This window comes from Sardina pilchardus, chromosome 2 (genome assembly GCF_963854185.1).
Source record: "Sardina pilchardus chromosome 2, fSarPil1.1, whole genome shotgun sequence".
NCBI classification, from domain to species: domain Eukaryota; kingdom Metazoa; phylum Chordata; class Actinopteri; order Clupeiformes; family Clupeidae; genus Sardina; species Sardina pilchardus.
Window position 1 is genome coordinate 10,982,172 of NC_084995.1, and position 18,916 is coordinate 11,001,087.

The 18,916-nt window shown below is 47.3% G+C and overlaps 3 protein-coding genes across 3 annotated transcripts in view; all 3 read right to left on the bottom strand.

Annotated features, from left to right (window-relative positions):
• klhl24a (kelch-like family member 24a) overlaps positions 1-8,282 on the bottom strand; it is a 21,661-nt gene extending 13,379 nt beyond the window's left edge. Inside the window, exons 1-3 of the mRNA XM_062518708.1 lie at positions 8,115-8,282; positions 5,630-6,611; positions 3,490-3,674 (exon numbers count right to left, since the gene is read on the bottom strand). Coding sequence (XP_062374692.1) covers positions 3,490-3,674; positions 5,630-6,552 — 1,108 coding nt within the window. The 5' untranslated portion in view covers positions 6,553-6,611; positions 8,115-8,282. The remainder of the gene's footprint in view (positions 1-3,489; positions 3,675-5,629; positions 6,612-8,114) is intronic.
• Positions 8,283-13,474: 5,192 nt separating this feature from the next.
• Positions 13,475-14,434, bottom strand: LOC134075275 (probable G-protein coupled receptor 148). Its single transcript, XM_062530845.1, has one exon. The coding sequence runs from the start codon at positions 14,432-14,434 to the stop codon at positions 13,475-13,477; it is 960 nt and encodes a 319-aa protein (XP_062386829.1).
• Positions 14,435-16,862: 2,428 nt separating this feature from the next.
• Positions 16,863-18,685, bottom strand: mterf4 (mitochondrial transcription termination factor 4). Its single transcript, XM_062553998.1, has 4 exons — positions 18,579-18,685; positions 17,978-18,389; positions 17,674-17,858; positions 16,863-17,369 (listed from the first exon to the last, which is right to left on the bottom strand). Exons 1-4 carry the CDS (start codon positions 18,636-18,638, stop codon positions 16,971-16,973), a joined length of 1,056 nt encoding a protein of 351 aa, XP_062409982.1. The 5' UTR covers positions 18,639-18,685; the 3' UTR covers positions 16,863-16,970.
• Between the last annotated feature and the right edge of the window lie 231 nt (positions 18,686-18,916).

Sequence of the window (18,916 nt, forward strand, 5' to 3'; positions counted from 1 at the left end):
TCTGTTCCAGTCATGTTTCCTACAGGCCCAGGCATAGCACCTTGCCTTCACACCTGTGCAGTCTCCTTCATACTCTACAAAGCCACACACACACACACACACACACACACACACACACACACACACGTAAACAAAGGCACAATCACAAGCGCAAACACTCAGGTGCATGTACACATGCACACACACTCACACAAAGGCACAAACACTGGCACATGCACATGCACACACACAGACACACACACACACACACACACACACACACACAAACACAGACACACACATACACACACACACACAGGCACAACAGCGAGCCACGAGCCACAACCTTGGTAACAAAGAGGCCCACGGTGAAAAGAGTGACAGTGCGTCAGTGCCTTATGTGTGAACAAAGCCTTCTCTAACCTACCAACCCACACAGTGCAGTCATCTGTTTTCTTTCCTCTGCTTTCTTCAGACCCGCTCAAGTGTGGAGAGGAAGAGCAGGCCGGGGAGGAAGAGAAAGATCCCAAACCGGGGACATTCTCAACTCAACCAATTATGTGGAAACTGTCCTAAAGACACATGTGTCAGAGCAGAGGCGGAGACAAGACGTCCATCATCAACACTGTGTGTGTGTGTGTGTGTGTGTGTGTGTGTGTGTCTCTGTGTGTGTGTGTGTGTGTGACCTCCGGGAGTGATCACTAGGTCACAGCGTTCCCCAGCGCTGCCCTGAGCTGAGGTGTGTGAGGAGGCCAGAGGGGCTCTCTTATCTCCTCTCCCCACCAGCGCTCAGACGTCTGCCTCAGGAAGGAACAAAGGCTGCCTTTAGAACTATAGAACGCGCCAAACTCAAGACTGCAGACTGCCTATACTGTACCTCAGTAAGGAACAAAGGCTGCCTTTAGAACTATAGAACGCGCCAAACTCAAGACTGCAGACTGCCTATACTGTACCTCAGGAAGGAACAAAGGCTGCCTTTAGAACTATAGAACGCGCCAAAGTCAGGACTGCAGACTGCCTATACTGTACCTCAGGAAGGAACAAAGGCTGCCTTTAAAACTATAGAACGCGCCAAAACTCCAGAGTGCAGACTGGTCTTTCTGGACTAGCACCAAGCTAACCCGTCAGTTAAAAAAACTGGTTGAGGTACAACCGTTCTCTCACTCACTCACACTTACTTCTGCTCTACATCAGGCGTTCAGCAACTGTACAAATGAGCGGAGAACGTGTTTTGCTTCAAATGGAAGTGGCTTCTCATAAGACAAGCCACACATTAACGTAACGACCTGTTTTACGCGACTGCAGTAAATAAGCACATGTAGACTCACTCAGACACAAAGCAGACACTTTTACTGACACAGATTGATTGATGACAGAAGGGATACAGGAGAGAGAGAGAGAGAGAGAGAGAGAGAGAGAGAGAGAGAGAGAGAGAGAGAGAGAGAGACAGATAGACACACACACACACACACACATTTCTAGAAGTCTCCACTGGGAATGCTCTCAGGCACGTAGGAACTTTTTTTTCCGATACCTGCAGTGATGTTCTGGGACAACGTGCACACATAGACAGACAGACAGACAGACGACACCTAAGCAAATCCATAAACAATGCACACACACACACACATCACATACGCACAAATGCCTGAATTGAACTCATCAACGGCAAAAGGGAAATACATGTTTGTTTGTAATAGGACATCAGTCGGATCCTAAGCAAACTTCACTGTTTTGTTTTGACCCTGAAACCCCAGGGCTTGTTTTTAAAAGGCAATCCCTAGGGCCCTTTGATGAGGGCCAATCTCTCTCTCTGTCTGTCTCTGTCTCTCTCTCTCTCCATCTCTCTCTATCTCTGGGTGAGTATGGAGAGGCAGTGGTGTGACCGGGTTAGAAGTGGTGGTGTCTGCTTCTCGCCTCCAACATGATCCAGTTTAAGCTGTAGCTCAGCGTAGCCCTGTCTGGCGTGGAGCCAGCACACGTGCACAGACATATTAGGAGAGGGAGGAGGGGAGCGAGGGAGAGGGGGAGAGAGGGAGAGAGGGAGAGAGGGGACAGGAAGAGGGAGAGGGAATGCGAGAGAGGAGAGGAGAGAGGGAGAGAAAGGCACAGGCACAGGCAAAGGAAAGAATGTTTACAAAGTTGAGTGGTAAAAACTGTACAGTTGGGGGGAGGGGGGAGAAGATATGAAAAACAGAGTCAGAGTAGAGGGAGAGGGGGAGCGAGAGAGAAATAGAAAGAGAGAAATAAGAAGGGTGGGAGAAACAGACCACAAGAAGAGAAGAATAGGAAAACAGCCAGAAAGAGCGCAAGAGAGGCCCAATAACATGTGGAAAAGCAGCCCTACAGTACATCCAGAGAGAGTGGGGGAAAGAGAGCAGGGAGTAGGGAGTAGGGGGAGGGGAGTGATCGCCTTTTTCAAACAGCTGCTGGCAGGTCCACTGACAAAAGACACGTGAGAGAAAGAAGTATGAATCCCCCCCAGCCCCAGCCCCAGCCCCAGCCCCACTCCCTCTCCCTCTAGCCCCTTGCCAGCTCTTCTTCTTCAGTGCGATCGCTCCCTCCTGCCCCCATCGCTCTCCAGGCTATCTCTCTCCCAGATCGCTTTTCAGCATTTCTGGCAGACTGTACGGACAGTTTGCTTCTCGGCTCTCTCGGGCTGTTTTTAAAATGCGGTCACTGTTTTAGCTTCAAACACTGTTAACGCTCCGTGAGCAAAAAAAACTCCTAGTGAGACTGATATGGATATTTATGGTGTTGTACATGAACACGCGGACTTTATGCCAACCTTTACTGACCAGGGCCTTCGGCATGGATGACTCATATAATATGCCATTACGTTATTACATTACTTCAAGTGATCTGGATAAACATATCTGTGTCAAAAAATAACTTTGTCTGAATCTAACTATAAATGGTACAAAGTGTCAAGTTCCTAAACCACAATCAGGTTTTTTTTAAAAAAGCAACAAAAAAAAGCGCAGAGATTGCATGTCGAGAAGTGAACTTGCACAGCGAGTATGCTGCCATGAATGACGTGATTGTTCCGCTCATGTAAAAACATGCGCCAGGGCTGCTTTTCTTTACGAGCGAGGTTATGGCACGACTTTGGTGCCTGTGCTGTGCCCATCCCACAATGCATTGCACTGGTCAACACCGCTCCAGTGAGGCAACAGGGCCCTGGGGCAGTCGAAGTTGAACTCGCTCACGGTGTGAAAAACACATGTTGCTTCACTCTTTCGCCTGAAACCTCGCACACGCTGTACTTAACCGCAGGTGACAAACCACTTCATTACCAAATTATAACCACAGCACAACATATCAGCTCGTTTTTCTTCTTTTGTTTTTGTTCCTTCTTTTTCTTGGCTTTCCTGGATCACTTCACACTGAATCTGGCAGTGGTTATGGGCCACTTATCAAATTTGTCGCTATGGGCAACAGTTACCACAGCGACCTCTTATCAAGCAGACCAAAAAGTATGGCGGTCACACGGCGGACAGGCTTGCTCACCTGAGACCAGGATGTCGTTCCTGAGGGCGCAGACCGCGTACTCGGACTTGGTGAACTCGGGCAGCTTGGCCAGAGACCTCCACTCGCCCGTGACGGGGTCGTAGCACTCGGTGTAGGGCAGGTTGAACCCGCCCACTCGCTCACAGCCTCCCACCACCACGATCACCTCAGAGAAGCCTGTGGACCTGTAAAGGGACAGTGAGGGGGGGGTATGTGGGGGGGGGGGGGGCACATGTTAGACAGGGGGCAAAAGCCACAGTGAACTTCCTAAAAACATTTCCATTTCCAATTAGAAAGGAACTGGGTGGGACTTCTCTCCCAGCGACTTTTCTCTCCAGGCATATTGAGTGTCATGCAAACGACGGCTGCCAAGTTGGCGAATCCGAGCACTCAGAGGAAACACTGAGGCAGCGCTGATGCCAGTGTGGAGAGTTCAGACACGCTCTTCAAGTTAGCGCTAGAAAAAGGGACTCTTTGGTTTCTTCCCAGCACTAACATTAAGCTGGATCTAGGTAGATATACATGAAATGGAGAAGATGAAGGACAGTATTTTGAGTAAACATGAGGTGAGATAATTGTAGATTGCTGCTTCTTTTTGAACCATTTGAAAGTTAACAGAAGAAGTTCCCCAGACAGGTAAACACACAGTCTCTCTCTTTCTCTCTCTCTCTCTCTCTCTCTCTCTCTCTCTCTCTCTCTCTCTCTCACACACACACACACACACACACACACACGCAAAACCACAGGTTGGGAGAGGAAGCCAACTGAGGAGGAGTTTGTCCCCAGGGCCTCTGTGGTTGACTACTTATAGGGGTGGGGTGGGGGTTGAGGCAGATGAGACTGGAGACAAGGTGCCTAATCTGCCCGGATACTGACACTTCACGCTCCGCGGGCCAGGGAACGGAACAGCTAGCTCACAGGCGGCCAGTCTCCGCCACGTGCAGCCCTTCCTAAACTAGAGCTCGTGCTCCGTGAGGGCAGAAGAGCGCTGGACGGACGCGTGAGGAGAACTCCCTGAGCTGTGACGCTTGGGTGCCCAGAGTGTGACTCAGTGACCAAACACATCACAACACCTCGACTGAGCCCTCCGCCATTACAGCCAAACCGCCATATCAGTACAACAGCACCACGCTCTTTCAGACGTCCTAAGGATAAATTTTCTTCTCTCTTGAAGTCCCATAGTGACAGACGGCAAGGAGAGAGACAGACTGTTATGACGGTGTTGCGTTGCTATGACTGGCACTTCTGCACTAATAGAAGCTTCCCACACAGTGTTTGAATAAAGGGGTCAGTGATGGAAAGAAAACAGACTGACTTCACTGCTCTAAAGGTAAGTCAGGAGAGGAAAGGCAGGGCACACTTTATGGTAGATTGCAACACCGCCGTTGCTGGGCGGAATGTGTATGAACAAGTCACGGTAATTTCCCTGATCAGGTGAGAGAGAAAAACAGGTCTGTGTGAGAGATCTTCGCCCGAGGGAGGCAATGTCGTTGGGTCTGTTCTGTTGGTCCTGGCACAGAACCGTTTGCCAGCTTTGCATTTATTCAAACTCTTGAACACTCAAGCAAAGCCAGAAATTTGATTCATGAAACCCCAGACCTCTTCATAGGTGCTTTCCTGACGCCTCAGCAAACAGTTCAACAACAACAATTGCAAAACACCTGTGTTTAAAACAAACAGGCTTTTAATCTTGCAACAGACTTTGCTAAGATATTTATACCCTTCATAATTGTGCCACTGAAGTTGGCAGTTAACAGCCACAATCACATTCCTGAGGTACAGAGACCTCCTGGAAACTGTAACACCAATGCCTATTAATAAAACCTCATTAAACATAATAAATATAAATCCCTCAACAGGGAATCATTGCTTAAAAATGTTCCTCAACAAAAAACTTCACCAAGTTAGCAACCTGCTTGAAAAAATATCCCAGGTACCCCAGGTAAGCCATCTTCCCCTGTGGATCTTATTACTCACCTGCTTGGCCAGGCCCTGAGTAGCATCCTCATTAAAATGAACTGAAAACTGCCCCAGGTAAGTGCCGTATTCCCCAGCCTAAACATCACTCTTTCTAATACCAAGCCCCCCCCAGGTAAACCACCCGCTGCCCCTCCTGACACACGCCCCAGAGGTCACTCACCTGCGTGGCCGGGTCCTGGGGGACATCATCTCGTTGCCCAGCACGTGGTAGCGCCGGGCCTCGTGCAGCAGCTGGTAGCAGTCGGGGTCCACCTGGATGAGCTGGTCACCCTCCACCGTCTGCACAAAGTAGTTGGGGTGCAGCAGCGGCAGGCGCACGTGCTGGAGCAGTTCTTTGAGCACCGTCTTGCGCTCGGCCGTGCTGTGGTACACCCAGCGCATGGCCGCCTCGAACACCATCTCCTCCTTGCCGATGGTCAGCTCGTCGCTGCCGATGTACTCCTCCAGCTCCTCCTTGCGCAGGTCCAGGAACTCCTCGTGCTGCGCCACGTCGGCGAAGTTCTGCAGGGTGAAGCCGCGGCAGCGGCTGGCCAGCGGCTTGAGGGAGTGGGTGTCGGCGAAGCGGCGGATGCCCAGGCAGTTGCACGGGTCCAGCTGCTCCTCCAGGAACTTGGCGCAGGCGTCGCGCAGCGGGAAGATCTGGAACAGGCTGGAGGTCTCGAAGAGGTACTGGACGTTGTGCGTGGTGATCTTGGCGCGGCCCGTGTAGACGTACTGCAGGAAGGTCTCCATGGCCTCGGCCAGGATGCCGTTGATCTCCACCAGCATCTCGCGGCTCTCGCGGTGGTCGTTGCAGAACATGGCGCGGAAGTAGCTGCTGCAGGCCGAGAGCACGGCGCGGTGGCAGTGGAACTGCCGGCCCTCCACGCAGATCACCACGTCGGTGAAGAGGCGGTTGTCGCGGAACTCGTTGAAGGCCTGCAGGATGCCCTCGCCGTGCAGGCCGCCCGAGCAGAAGTCGAAGGCGTCGTCGTGGCCGCCCAGGTTCTTGGGGTCCACCTCGAACACCTTGCGCTTGACCGCCGGGGAGTCGCGCACCCCCGAGTCCTCCCGGTTCAGCCTCCGGCCCAGGATCAGCACCATGGCTGCGCCGCTACGTCCAACAGCGACCTGACGTCAAACGCTGGCTCTGCAATCAGTGCCTGAGGAGACCCAAAGAGTCCATTACGTCATGAACACCCACACACACAGATCTTTCAAATCCCCTATGAAGTGCTGAGGTAGCCTCTACTGGACCTGCTGCCAACTTTTATTGGCTATTCTCTATCATCACATGCCTGTACACGCAGTTGTTATGATCAAGACTATGGAGGATTTTCTAAAGAATCTAGTTGTTTCAGGCAAAATAATCCTCCACTTAAGGGCTTAAGCAATAGTACCGCCTCAGGTCAAGTTGGCGAATGCTTGCTTCATCACTGGGGAATACACAGGGAAGATGCACAGAGGACCCTGAGGGGCCTCACACGACCGGACTGAAAACAACTCCTGAAGCCATGTGGTATAGCGTGTCGATAGCAGTTGTGCCCCAAAGCAAGGGAACATTAGTTGAAAAGTTCAGTAAACTGTAAAAACGGAAAACAGCACTCCAGGTTGCGCAACTGGCAGCGCAGAAGTGTCAATCAGGTTTGTTTTGGTTGTAGGAGGGATTGGGGTAAAGGAAACTAAACCCTTGCGTCATCTCAACCGCCACGCTCCTTCAGCCATGACAAGAGAACAATGCAACACCTGGTGCCAAGACATTGATTACCTCAATATAGCTTTATTTCTTTTGGATTCTCACTTGATGTGAAATAAACAAAATGTTGGATTCACTGTGTAAAATGAAACCATATTTGTCTTGATTGATGTGTTGATTGATATGTTGATGTTGCACACTCAATCCAGAAAACCCTCAACAGGCCTTTTGTTTACTCTGCCTTATTAAATAGGTTAATAAATAAAGACATAGGTTACTAATCGGTAGGCTACACATATATAGGCTCTGTGCTATCATATTAATCTGTTTGTATAATTACAACATGTTAGGTTTTCCTTCACATTTAGGCCAACAATTTAATTTCAAGTTGTCCATTGCAGCCTACCAATTCCGTCATTATAACACCATCTGAGCTAGGCTGACTCCTCTCAGCGTCACTGATGAGGAATTGTTCTGTTTACATGTGACTGCAGTCACAGTCTCTATTGTTATGATTATCAATAAAATCGATATCCAATGACGACCCACATACTATTGTGTTATAAACATGCCCTGTATTATAACACACATGTTATAGTTCCTTTACAGAAGATTGTTATTTTATAACACAATATAGGGTAACTATTCTAAATATAGTTCACTATTTTTGTCGACTCCAATTACAACTCATGTTATCACCAGCGCACTACTAAACATATTGTCCGGTTGTGACCTATTGAAAAAGGTAAACACGGGAGAAAAGTGTTTGCCGGTAAAACAGAGGAAATTCACAAAAAAAAGCGGCAATGTAGGCATACTTCTGCCATGGACCCAATATAGACATATTTACTTCATCTGAAATCTTCAGAAATAAAACGGTGAGTGGGGGCAATACATAGGCAAAATAGGATATGCGAACAACACCGCCGGACTATGTGACGCATTTCATGAATAGGGTATGTTGTCTTACCTTCAGTGGTATCAAAGATTCCTGCTGGAAATGCAATATTTGGAAAGTTGAAAAACAAAGTCCATAAGAAAGAGAGTGTCAGAAAGTTGCTTGTCCAAATTGACTAGTATGCGTTGAAAGGTGTATATTCCGCAGTGACCGTGTCATGTTGTCTCGGAGAGATTTAGTTGGCACAAAGAAGTCTGGAAAAGGACAATAGTGCAGGGTTATTTATGTCACATCCTCAGCACCTCTCCAACTTGACATTGGTTGGGTGTTCATGGGAAGTGTATTTTTCACATTGCGCATGACCTAGGCTGTCTTTACACTCAGAGACAGCACTTCCCAAAATCCCCCAGAAGAACATTCCACGTGGATAGCTTGTTTGCAAACAAAACAACGAGGAAGACTGATCGACCGTTTGAGGAAGTTGAAACTAGTGAAGTTACCAGTCCGGTGTTTAGGGAAGTTGCTAACCAGACAATGAGAGTTAATAAAACGGCCAATGCCAATTTTGTGAGATGCAGTAGGCCTAGTATTTCTTCTCTAGACTTTATATGAAAGCACAAAGCATGTCAACAAAGAAAACCTTTAGTTGATGAAAAAAAAAACACAAGCCTAGACTTATCCACTCACTCCCATGGCCTATAATTAACATTTATTGACAGTTATGTACAGTGTCTCTGGGCAAATACAAATACAAATGAATGTAGTCTATATTAAACGTTTAAAATCCCTAAACAATACTCATTGGACAGCTGGGGTGCACATTAACATACTTCATCTGAGAACACTTTGTCCTCCAGGGTAAAGAAAACATGTAACTGTTAACCCTCTGTGAGACATTTGGTGGAAAACAAGGCTACTCCCTAGGACAATAGCACCCTCAAGTGGTGATTTATTGAAACATAGGTCCTCTCAAAAAGAAGAATTACCTTGAATTTCAAGGCTTCTTCTGATATCACTGAAATAGCAATAATTTTGGAAGTTACATAATATTTGTATTAAAGCATGTGTCAAATTGCAATCAACAGGTCTGCTATCAAATTTGATGAGTCGAAATAGCAAACTGTTCATTACATCATCAAGACCCTTTTTATGGACCGCCCAAAAAATGGAACACTGAAAATGATGTCATCTTGCTTATTGGTCTAACTCAGTGCTGCTAATTCAGTGGTAACACAATTTAGAGTTCTTGCTTTCGGGGATGGTTTTCTGACCAACTCAAGGTGTCTCCAAATGAATCTCTGGTTTTGGTTAACAGACACTTTAAACAGCTGGGTCCATGGAAGTGCAGTCATTGATGCACTTCCATGATGGGCGAGGATACCAGTGCCAATTGTCCATAACAGAAGTGACTTCCTCCAGACTCACCTCTCTGGCAGATGGCAGGAGGTAGCCTATTGAGCTGGAAGAACTTTAAGGAGAACTGTCAGGAATAATGGTGTTAAACAGCAATCAGTAATGTTTTCAAGAAGTATTGTTTACTATGAATTTATTTTTGTTGCTCAAATGATGCTTCTGCAATGCAACCCTTTATTTATCAAATGTACTGTATGTTGCAGTTGTTTCCTCAAAATACTTTGCTCTGATATATTCTTGGAAATATTGACCATCACCAATGAGGAAGTCAAGTGGTGGCAGACAAAAGAAACCATGAGTTATGGGACTTATTTCACTTCACTTTGGAGATGAAAATGTTGGCTCCTATCCAATCGTGTCCAGTGGCATTTTGATTGGCGTCGGTTGGTGATGCCCCTTGGAAAGAGGAGACGAATGACGCTTGTCCAGACCCAATCTCAATTTCAATTGAGATAAGGGTCTGGCGCTAACCGGGCTAGACAAAAGGAACAATTGTCAGGTTTCAGATAAGGTTATACTGTATGTTTGAATTCCCATCTGGTGCGCCAGAGGGCGGTGTAGGCTTGACTGAATCTGCAGCTGACTGTCTGAATAAAAAAGGACGAGCAGTAAAACAAATGTTGCTGTTGGGCATGGTTGTCATGCAAACACAATTAGAGTGAAGGGAATGAGTGGAAACAAGTCTTCAATTGAACAAGCTAGTGCAGAACCAGTGGAACATTATCTCATGGGTACACCACCTCTGAAGTCCGCCTCGCCAATAAGCAGGCCAAAATCCTCTACATATTATTTTGAAAATAGAGCCAATGTATCAAAAGTCCTTTATAATCAATCTGGATTTTAGCTGACATCTAGTTCAACATAAGCAGTCCACTGACTCTGCCTACAAGAAATTCTTTATTGCACTCGCATGTAATGACCATACATGCCAATCCATAAATGATTAACTTGTCAACCAAGCAGAAAAACAACTAACATAAACTAAACAAATGGAAAGACACAGATGAAAATCACAGCACGCAATAAAATTAGGAAGTCCCAACAAGCCTGATGTTTGGCTGGGTAGGTGAACATGCAGTGTGGTAGAGTTACTATATCTCAGGACTGACGGTAGATGTCCGTTTCCACCTGAATTGGGCAAACAATGCCCCGGACAAGTCCCCGGACAAGTCCCTGTACCTCAGTCCAAACAGGTACGGAGCCAGAGCCTTGGGCAGCACCATGAGCACATTGCAGATGACCATGACGACCCAGAGGTTGGTGCGCAGGTCCAGCACACTGTAGTGGCAGAAGAGCAGCAGCTCGATGACCAGCAGCACGATGGGGCAGAAGGAGAGGAACAGGTGCAGGTAGTGGATGACGAAGGTGCCCCTGGCGCGGGGCGAGCGCTCCACCTTCCACACGCTCTGCCGCATGTGCCAGCACAGCGCCAGGTAGCCCGAGAGCACCAGCAGCAGGATGACCAGGATGACCGTCACCGTCATCAGCATGGACGCCTGCAGCGGCCGCGAGTGGCTGACCGTCAGCACCAGGACCAGCGGCAGCGAGCAGATGTGCATGGAGCAGGGCGCCGAGGCGTGGTACCACAGGAAGGCGCCCACCGACGCCACCGGGAAGAGCACCGACAGCAGCCAGATGGCGGCGATGGCGCCCCAGGTGCGCGAGAGCGGGCACAGCGCCGGGTAGCGCAGCGGCGCCAGCACGGCCAGCGACATGTCCAGCACCATGGCCTTGGCGCTGAGGATGCCCGCCATGTAGAGCGCCCCCAGCAGGAGGAGCAGGCTGCCGCAGGCGTAGTCGGACATGAGCACGCCGCCCACCTTCAGGCAGGTGCTGAGCAGGTAGACGGACAGGAAGAGCAGGTCGCTGAGCAGCGCGTTGGCCAGCAGCAGGAAGCGGCTCTGCTGGCGGAGGCGGGCGGCGGCCAGCACGCGCACCAGGATCAGCGGCGTGGCCAGCGCCGCCGCCAGGAAGCCCAGGACGGGGCTCAGCTGCAGCAGCCGCGAGCCGCGCGGCGGCAGGAACACGTGCCACTGGCGGGCGAACAGCTCCGCCTGGATCTGCGCGGAGGCGTTGGTGGCGTTGGAGGCGTTGGCGCTCAGCCACGCGCGGCTGTGCTCCTCGGCCACCCCTGAGCCGTTGTACCAGCTCCCGAACGCGCACAGCAGAGACATGAAGAAGTCGCCCTCTTCCTCGGCCGCCGACATGGACATCTCGCTGCTCGGAGCCGGAGCGCCCATTCTCACATCCTCGTGTGTTCGCAGCTCAGCGACTGACCGGTGGAAACGCGACTGTTACAGCTGGCCGGGCAGACACACACTAAAGCTGAGATGTGTAGGTGACTGAAGGACAGCGCGGATTGATTGAACAGAGGTGCATCTGTCTGTGTCTCCTGGGAGACACGTGCTTAAGTAAACACCTGCAAATGGACACAAGCACTCTTTTCACCCTTACAGGACCAGAATGGGCCTGAGGCGGCAGAAGTGGCACAGTTGCATAATATGAACGATTCTGAGGCTGACACTGAGGAATATAGACACCAGACTAATGTTACTTTAGTTGCTTTATTATACATTACAGTATATACAAAAGATGATATCACAATATGATCATATTTTGCCATGACATATGTTTCACCAACAGAAATACAGGCAATTTCAGTGGCAGTGAAAAGTTGAAATGGAGATTATATAGATGACATATTCATTGTTCCACTTTTCAGGATTTTTTCATTATTTATTATATAGTAATTTATAGTATATTACAAATGCACTTGAATGAAATACACTGTAATAGTTAGTGACTATGTATCTTTAGTATCATTAACACGACAAACAACAGTGGAGTAACCACGCCCAAGCCTTGAATTCAGTTCATTTGGTTTTAGTTTATTTAGCATTAACATTAACATTCACATTATGGTTATGGTTATGGTATTTAACAGATGCTTTTATCCAAAGCGGCATACAAATAACAATAATACAACAGTTAAATTTAACAGTAAAGGGCCGTTCACACCAAGAACGATAACGATAACGATAACTATAAATAAATATCGCTCTCGTTAATATCAATGACAACGTTCACACCTAAACTATAACGATAACGACATGAAGAACGATATCGTTGTTGATCACTTTCAGAGCGATTTTGAGAACGATAAAAAGCTAACAGCCAATCGGAACCCAAAGTATTCTAGCCATCACATTCATTAACACAAGGAGAGACTTTTCTTATCGTTGGCCAGTGTGGACGCTTTTATCGTTATGGTTATAGTTATCGTTATCGTTATCGTTCTTGGTGTGAACGGGCCTTAAGTTGGTAATACTACAATAAGGAGAATAGCAATTATAAACAATAATGTCAATTCAATCAATATCTTAATGAAAACAACTGAATACTATAATATAATAACCATAACGCATAACAAATGCTTAATTAACTAAGTGCATTTTGAACAGATGACCATAAGACATGGCTTCAGAGCACTTTACAGAGTGGAAGTGCTAAAGCCACTGAGTGTGCTTTTTTAAAGGGAGGAGCTCTGAGCAGAACCCAGTTCAGTTGGGGTGCCTGCTTGAGCCTGATTTTAGGGGTGCTGTAACTAATGTTGCAGCCTTCTGTCACACTTGTCCATCAAAGGTCTTCACCTCTATACCTTCGGTATGCAGTGCTCATCAATAACAACTGGCTGGTTGATATAACTTTATTCTGAGCAGAAATTGTTGCTGCTGATTACAGAGCCATGGGGAGTTCCCAGTGTCAATTTTTCTTCAATCGCCTCAATCTCAATGAATGGCATCAACGATTAATATGATGATTCAGCTAAAGCCGAGAGGAATCACTCACAGCAGTGGCACTGGCACCAGCATGGCATGAGCAGCGGCACAACACAACACAACACAACACAACACAGCCTGTCTGCAGCCCAAACATCATGAATCATATGAGCACAGGCTCAAAGAGAGGCAGTTCACTCTGTGTGTGTGTGTGTTGTGTGTGTGTGTGTGTGTGTGTGGCTAGGACACGGTGCTGACTTGGCTGAGCTGCCGCCTCTTGAACAGCAGCTGCGTGAGCATGGTGTAGATCTCGCGGTAGCGCAGGCCGTAGAGGAAGGGCGCGCAGGCGCGCGGCAGCATCATCAGCACGCTCATGTTGACCAGGTTCACCCACACGTTGGCCTGGCCCTCCAGCTGGTGGCGCTCGAACAGCGCCAGCTCCACGGTGAACACCAGGCCCGGCACGAAGTAGAGCAGCAGCAGCGTGGCGTGCGCCAGCATGGTGAGGCGGGCGCGCGAGTAGCGGCGGTGCCAGATGCCCGAGCGCCGCGTGACGGCGTAGAGCCGCGCGTAGCAGTAGACGATGAGCAGGAAGCAGAGCGCGGCGCCGATGGTGAAGTACATGTGCACGCCCACCATCATGTCCTTGCCCAGCGCGCCCACCGTGATGAGCACCAGGCAGATGGGCAGCCGCGCCGGCGCCTCCTCCTCCAGCACCTCCAGGATGATGACCAGCGAGAGCGGGTACATGGCGGCCAGCAGCCACAGGCCCGCCGAGAGCTTGCGGGCGCGCGCCGGCGTCAGCAGCGTGTCGTAGTGCAGCGGCCAGCGCACGGCCACGTAGGTGTCCACCACCATGGAGGTAACGCCGAGCACGGCGCAGCAGTAGGCCGTGACGGTGGCCGACAGCGCCACCTCGCAGGCCACGCGCAGCAGGGTCACGCGCAGCACGGCGCACGTCACCATGGCCATGTTGACGCAGGCGAAGGCCACGTCGGCCGTCAGCGTGTTGGCCAGCAGCAGGTAGCGCGTCTCCTGGCGCAGCGCCGGCGACCACAGGATGCAGGTGACCAGCAGGGGGTCCAGCAGCAGCGTGCCCAGGGTCAGCAGCACGGTGGGGATGAGGAAGAGCTCCATGCGCCAGCCCTCCATGCCGTCCAGCCACTTCTCCGACACGTTGGCAATGATGCTGTAGGCCATTGAGACGGCAGCAAGCGGCGAGTGACGGCTTTCTGGCAGTGGAATGCATACACAAGCTCTTTTTTCTTTTAGGCCCTGAGAGATGTTGATCCCCTCAGATGTGATGATTCAAAGCCTTAGAAAATAGAAAGTGAGATGAGGCTAAGAGCCTTAACATAACTGTTAAGGCATTCTGTTGTGGTTTCTCTTACGGTTTTGGAAGTTACGGCTGTCATAGCCCTTTATTTTTTTTTCGTTAAAACTTTTTTTAAAATTGATCAACGATATTTATATGATGAAGGAGGTCTCAAATACCCCAAAAATGACATTAAATCATTTTTGACTAAATATAATGTTAAGGCGTTTTGCCTTTGTACGGCAGTAAAGTGGAGAGCATTTTAGATTTGAACTTTTAAATATTTCCTTAATTGATCAAATCCAATATAAACATGGTGTTTTACAAAGGAAGCAAAAAATATTGCTGGGATGTCATGGCTCACATGTAAATATGAGTCAGTTATTGGAATGCAAATGCTCAATCTGTTTGAGGGCCTTCTGTGAAAAGCCTTAATGAAGAATAAACATGATGTCGATATTGTGTCTTATCATTATATAATAGGTGACGGCATCTCTGATATAACAAAAATAGCACTGGACCAAACATCACATCTTCGTTTTTATATGTAGTTTTGCTAATATAAACTAGGTTACACATTAATTAACCTTGTTAATTACTGTTTTAAACAATAAGTGACATTAGTCATACTAAATTACAGACGTAAACCATTTAAACTCAATTCAAACTCTCTCAATTCATAGTACACGGGAGTTACTCTTCACACAACCAGAACTATTAGGTTACTTCAGTTCATTTCTGGCTGGTGGTTTACTTCCATTATCTGAAGCCATGAAAAGATGGATCTTGTAGTGGTACTTCATTCCAAAGTCATGAGAACTGAATTTGAGATATTTTTAGGCTCTGTACTCTATTTCTCCTCAGAATGGTGTAGGTAAGGGCAATATTGGATAACTAATGGTTGATTGGAAATGTAATGTTACTGATAACAGTTTTTCACTGTTACAGAGTATTATTTTGCTATTTTCATTTCTTAAGAATTATTTGTATTCTCATGCAAACTTATTCAGTGATTATTTTATTCAAGAAATGTCCACCTCTTCAATATATATAACATTTTTTTCAAAACATTTTGAACATGATCAATTATGGTTAGTCACATCTTCTCTGTGTTCCAATACTTGGCAGTTGTATAGATGATTGAATGACAGAGTGCATATAGCAAATAACAGTGTCTGGTTCGCATGAGCAGAAACAAAACTGCTTTGTAGAAAATGGGCTGTCCTACTTACAATTGGCAAATGTCACACTGATGTTATAGGCTTTCATAATCTGTTTGACTTTCTAGATCCATGTTCTGTCTCATCAATTTCAGTCTATGGACAGTAACCCCCCAGACACACACATAAAAACTGACAACATTTAGAACAAGCAGAACTTATTGACAAATGATCGATTTAGACAAAAAAACAGGACACACTCACATCCCCACCTTGTTGAAACGATGCAAACAGAAATCCTGCTGAGGTTCCTTCCCGTGTCGCTTTGAGTTCTGCTGGCTGGGGGCCACCCGCTGGTGCTACTGCCATGCTGTTGGTGGGGTGGTCGGTCAACCATTAGTCTAATGGCTCCGTAAATCAATACTGCCCAGGCTGCCCTCACCACTCTTTATCAGCCCACAGACACACTGTTGACTCATAGGAGATAATGCAGCATGATACACCTGAAAAACCATACACGTATTCCATGGTAACGCCGTATCTCAGAGAAGAGCTCCAACCCCCCCAACCCGCCAACAACACACGCACACACACACACTACACACACTTCCGTTCAACCTCCTTGCGCAGGCTGAGAGTGCTTACAATTTGTTGCTTGCCATCAGACTGATAACAACTCATATCCTGTTATAAACTACAACTTGTTATACACGGCTTACCATTTGCTTTTATGGTCTTGTCTTACTCACATGCACACAGAGAGTGGCATGTCAAACCTCCATGGAGTGGTTCTGTTGAGATTTGTGATACTAGGAGAAGTATGAGAGAACATACTCATTAATATTGTGGATGGAAAAAAATGTGTATACCCAGGTTTGTGCTTATCTGTGTGATGTGAAGCCAGTGAGGTCATGTATTGATGTGTTTTTCATTACTGATGTAAATTAAAAATGTTATCATAACTCTGCAGACAAACACCTGGTTTCAAACAATGGGACCAGTACATCTTTAAATGCTTTATATGAATGATTATATTAAAGCAAAAGGTCAATTATTTAACATCGTCCAAAAGCAATTTATTGTCAGAGAGCTACAGAGCTCCTGTGTGTGACTTGACAATGCCCTGAATTTGAAGGATGAGGCATAAAACAGATTTTAGCAACAGAGGAGTGGATTTTATTTACGAAACTAAACAGTCCTGACAATAGCAGGGTTGTCCTTTAGTACTGAAAACACCATATAATACATTTTCTCCAGTGGCTCATCTTTTTCTCCTGCTCTTTACATATCCCAAATGTCCCATGTTTCCCCTCTTGAAGTCAGTCATGTCCTCCTCTGTCTCCTCCTCGTCTTCCTCGATATCCCAATTCTCCGGCATATTGCTTTTCTCCTCGTCTTCTCGTGTGACTAGCTTGCGGAAAACGTCCAGCTCCTCTTTAGTCGCCTTGGCGAACTGGGCCAGATAGACGTCCTCGGTGGCCGAGAGGATATCCTTCAGTTTGGGGTTGATGATGAGCGTCTGGCCCTTCTTATCGGGTGTCTGGTAGAAGCCCCTGCGCTCCAGGAAGCAGTGCCTACAGCGCAGCTCCTCCATGCTCACCTTGAACAGCTTGGCCTTCACCATCTCTGCTTGCTTCACCCCCATACGGAAGTAGGCATACTGAGAACATGAGACAGGACCACAATAGTAAGTCTGACTGAAAAAAGATGGTTTACCCCCAGAGATTGTTTACCTCACTGTGAGGACATAATGTTTATTTGATCATTTGTGAGGACTACATAGGCTCCTATAGGCTATTTGTAAGATCCATTGATAACTAGATTATTTGTAATAAACGAGATGACTTGTTCATGAGGACTGAGAAGTGTATGTAAATCATTACCTCCACCTCTGTGTGCTAAGTAGTAGTGTAAAAAGCATCGTTACAGAAGTGATCACAAGAAAAGAAAAGTGGTAAGCCTACCTGAAATTTATGCTCAAGTTCATTGAGGTCCTCCTCTACTACCTCTGGAGTATCTCGAAGGATGTCTCGCATTTGTTGGGCGGTGAAAAGACATTTCGTTCGGATAAACTCGACCGCCGCATTCACTCTCTTGGCAGGCATGAGGAGGATGTGTGGATAGTAGCTTATCACTCTCTGAATAGTGCCTGGAGAAGACATACGAGGGCGTATTATGCAGCATGTTCGATGTTCCACCCTGGTTCTCCAAGGAACATTTGCTTAACATCTCGTCCCTGAGAAATAGCAACATGCTTAGCCTACTCACCATCAACAACTCCAAGTTTCCACAAATTCTGAATTCGTTGTTGCACAACTGCTCCCCTTACTGTGTACAAAACTGGACATTTATCAAAGATCTTGACGATGCTGGAGGAATTCAGACCCAGTGCGAAAAGGGCCGTGATTGTAGAGGTGTCATGCGTAACAGACCGTTTTCCCAGGGTTTTGATGGCGCCTTCGTACACCAGCTCAGCCTGAGTATCTGTGAAGCCCATATCAAGCAGAGTTCGTAATGACAGCTCACTTCCATGTCGCTGTGCAGACGCTCTTGAGGTTTGAGACTCTTGAGTGTGAGAGCACATTCGACAGGAATATGCCAGCTGCCGTGCATTCTGCTCGACAAGAGTAGCAGACTTCAGGGCAAAACCAGGAGACAACCTTAAACTCCATCGAACCACCTGCATGATAAAACGCAGGGTCACGAGCTGAGCACCTCAAGAATTCTTGCTTTTAAAACAGGCAACCTTGACAATCGCTGTGATATGAATTGCCAAATGAAGACGAATAAGTTAAGCGGAGCTAGTAGAACATATTACAGGGATAAATAACATTTATAACACCTAATAGTTCCAAATATTTCTCTCTACCTGATGTCCGCAGGTCCGAATCATGTTCGTCCTTCGACAAAATGTTTCCGGTCGAAACATGAGCCACAAACTACAGTTCCACCCTAGTCCGGTACCCTATGTTGGAAAATACCGTAGCCTACATTTCAGTGTACTGGACTGATCTTACAAGAAGGAAAAATAACAAATCCGCCTGAATTATGATTTTTTATTGACATACTGTACTCTAGTATCATAACTGTCAAAATATGTAACACGTAGCACATTCAGTAAATTCAGTTAAATTTGGACAGCAATTTAACTGGATTTAGGCACTGGAAAGTAATAAGCTGGATGTGTTAAAACTTTATTCATATCAT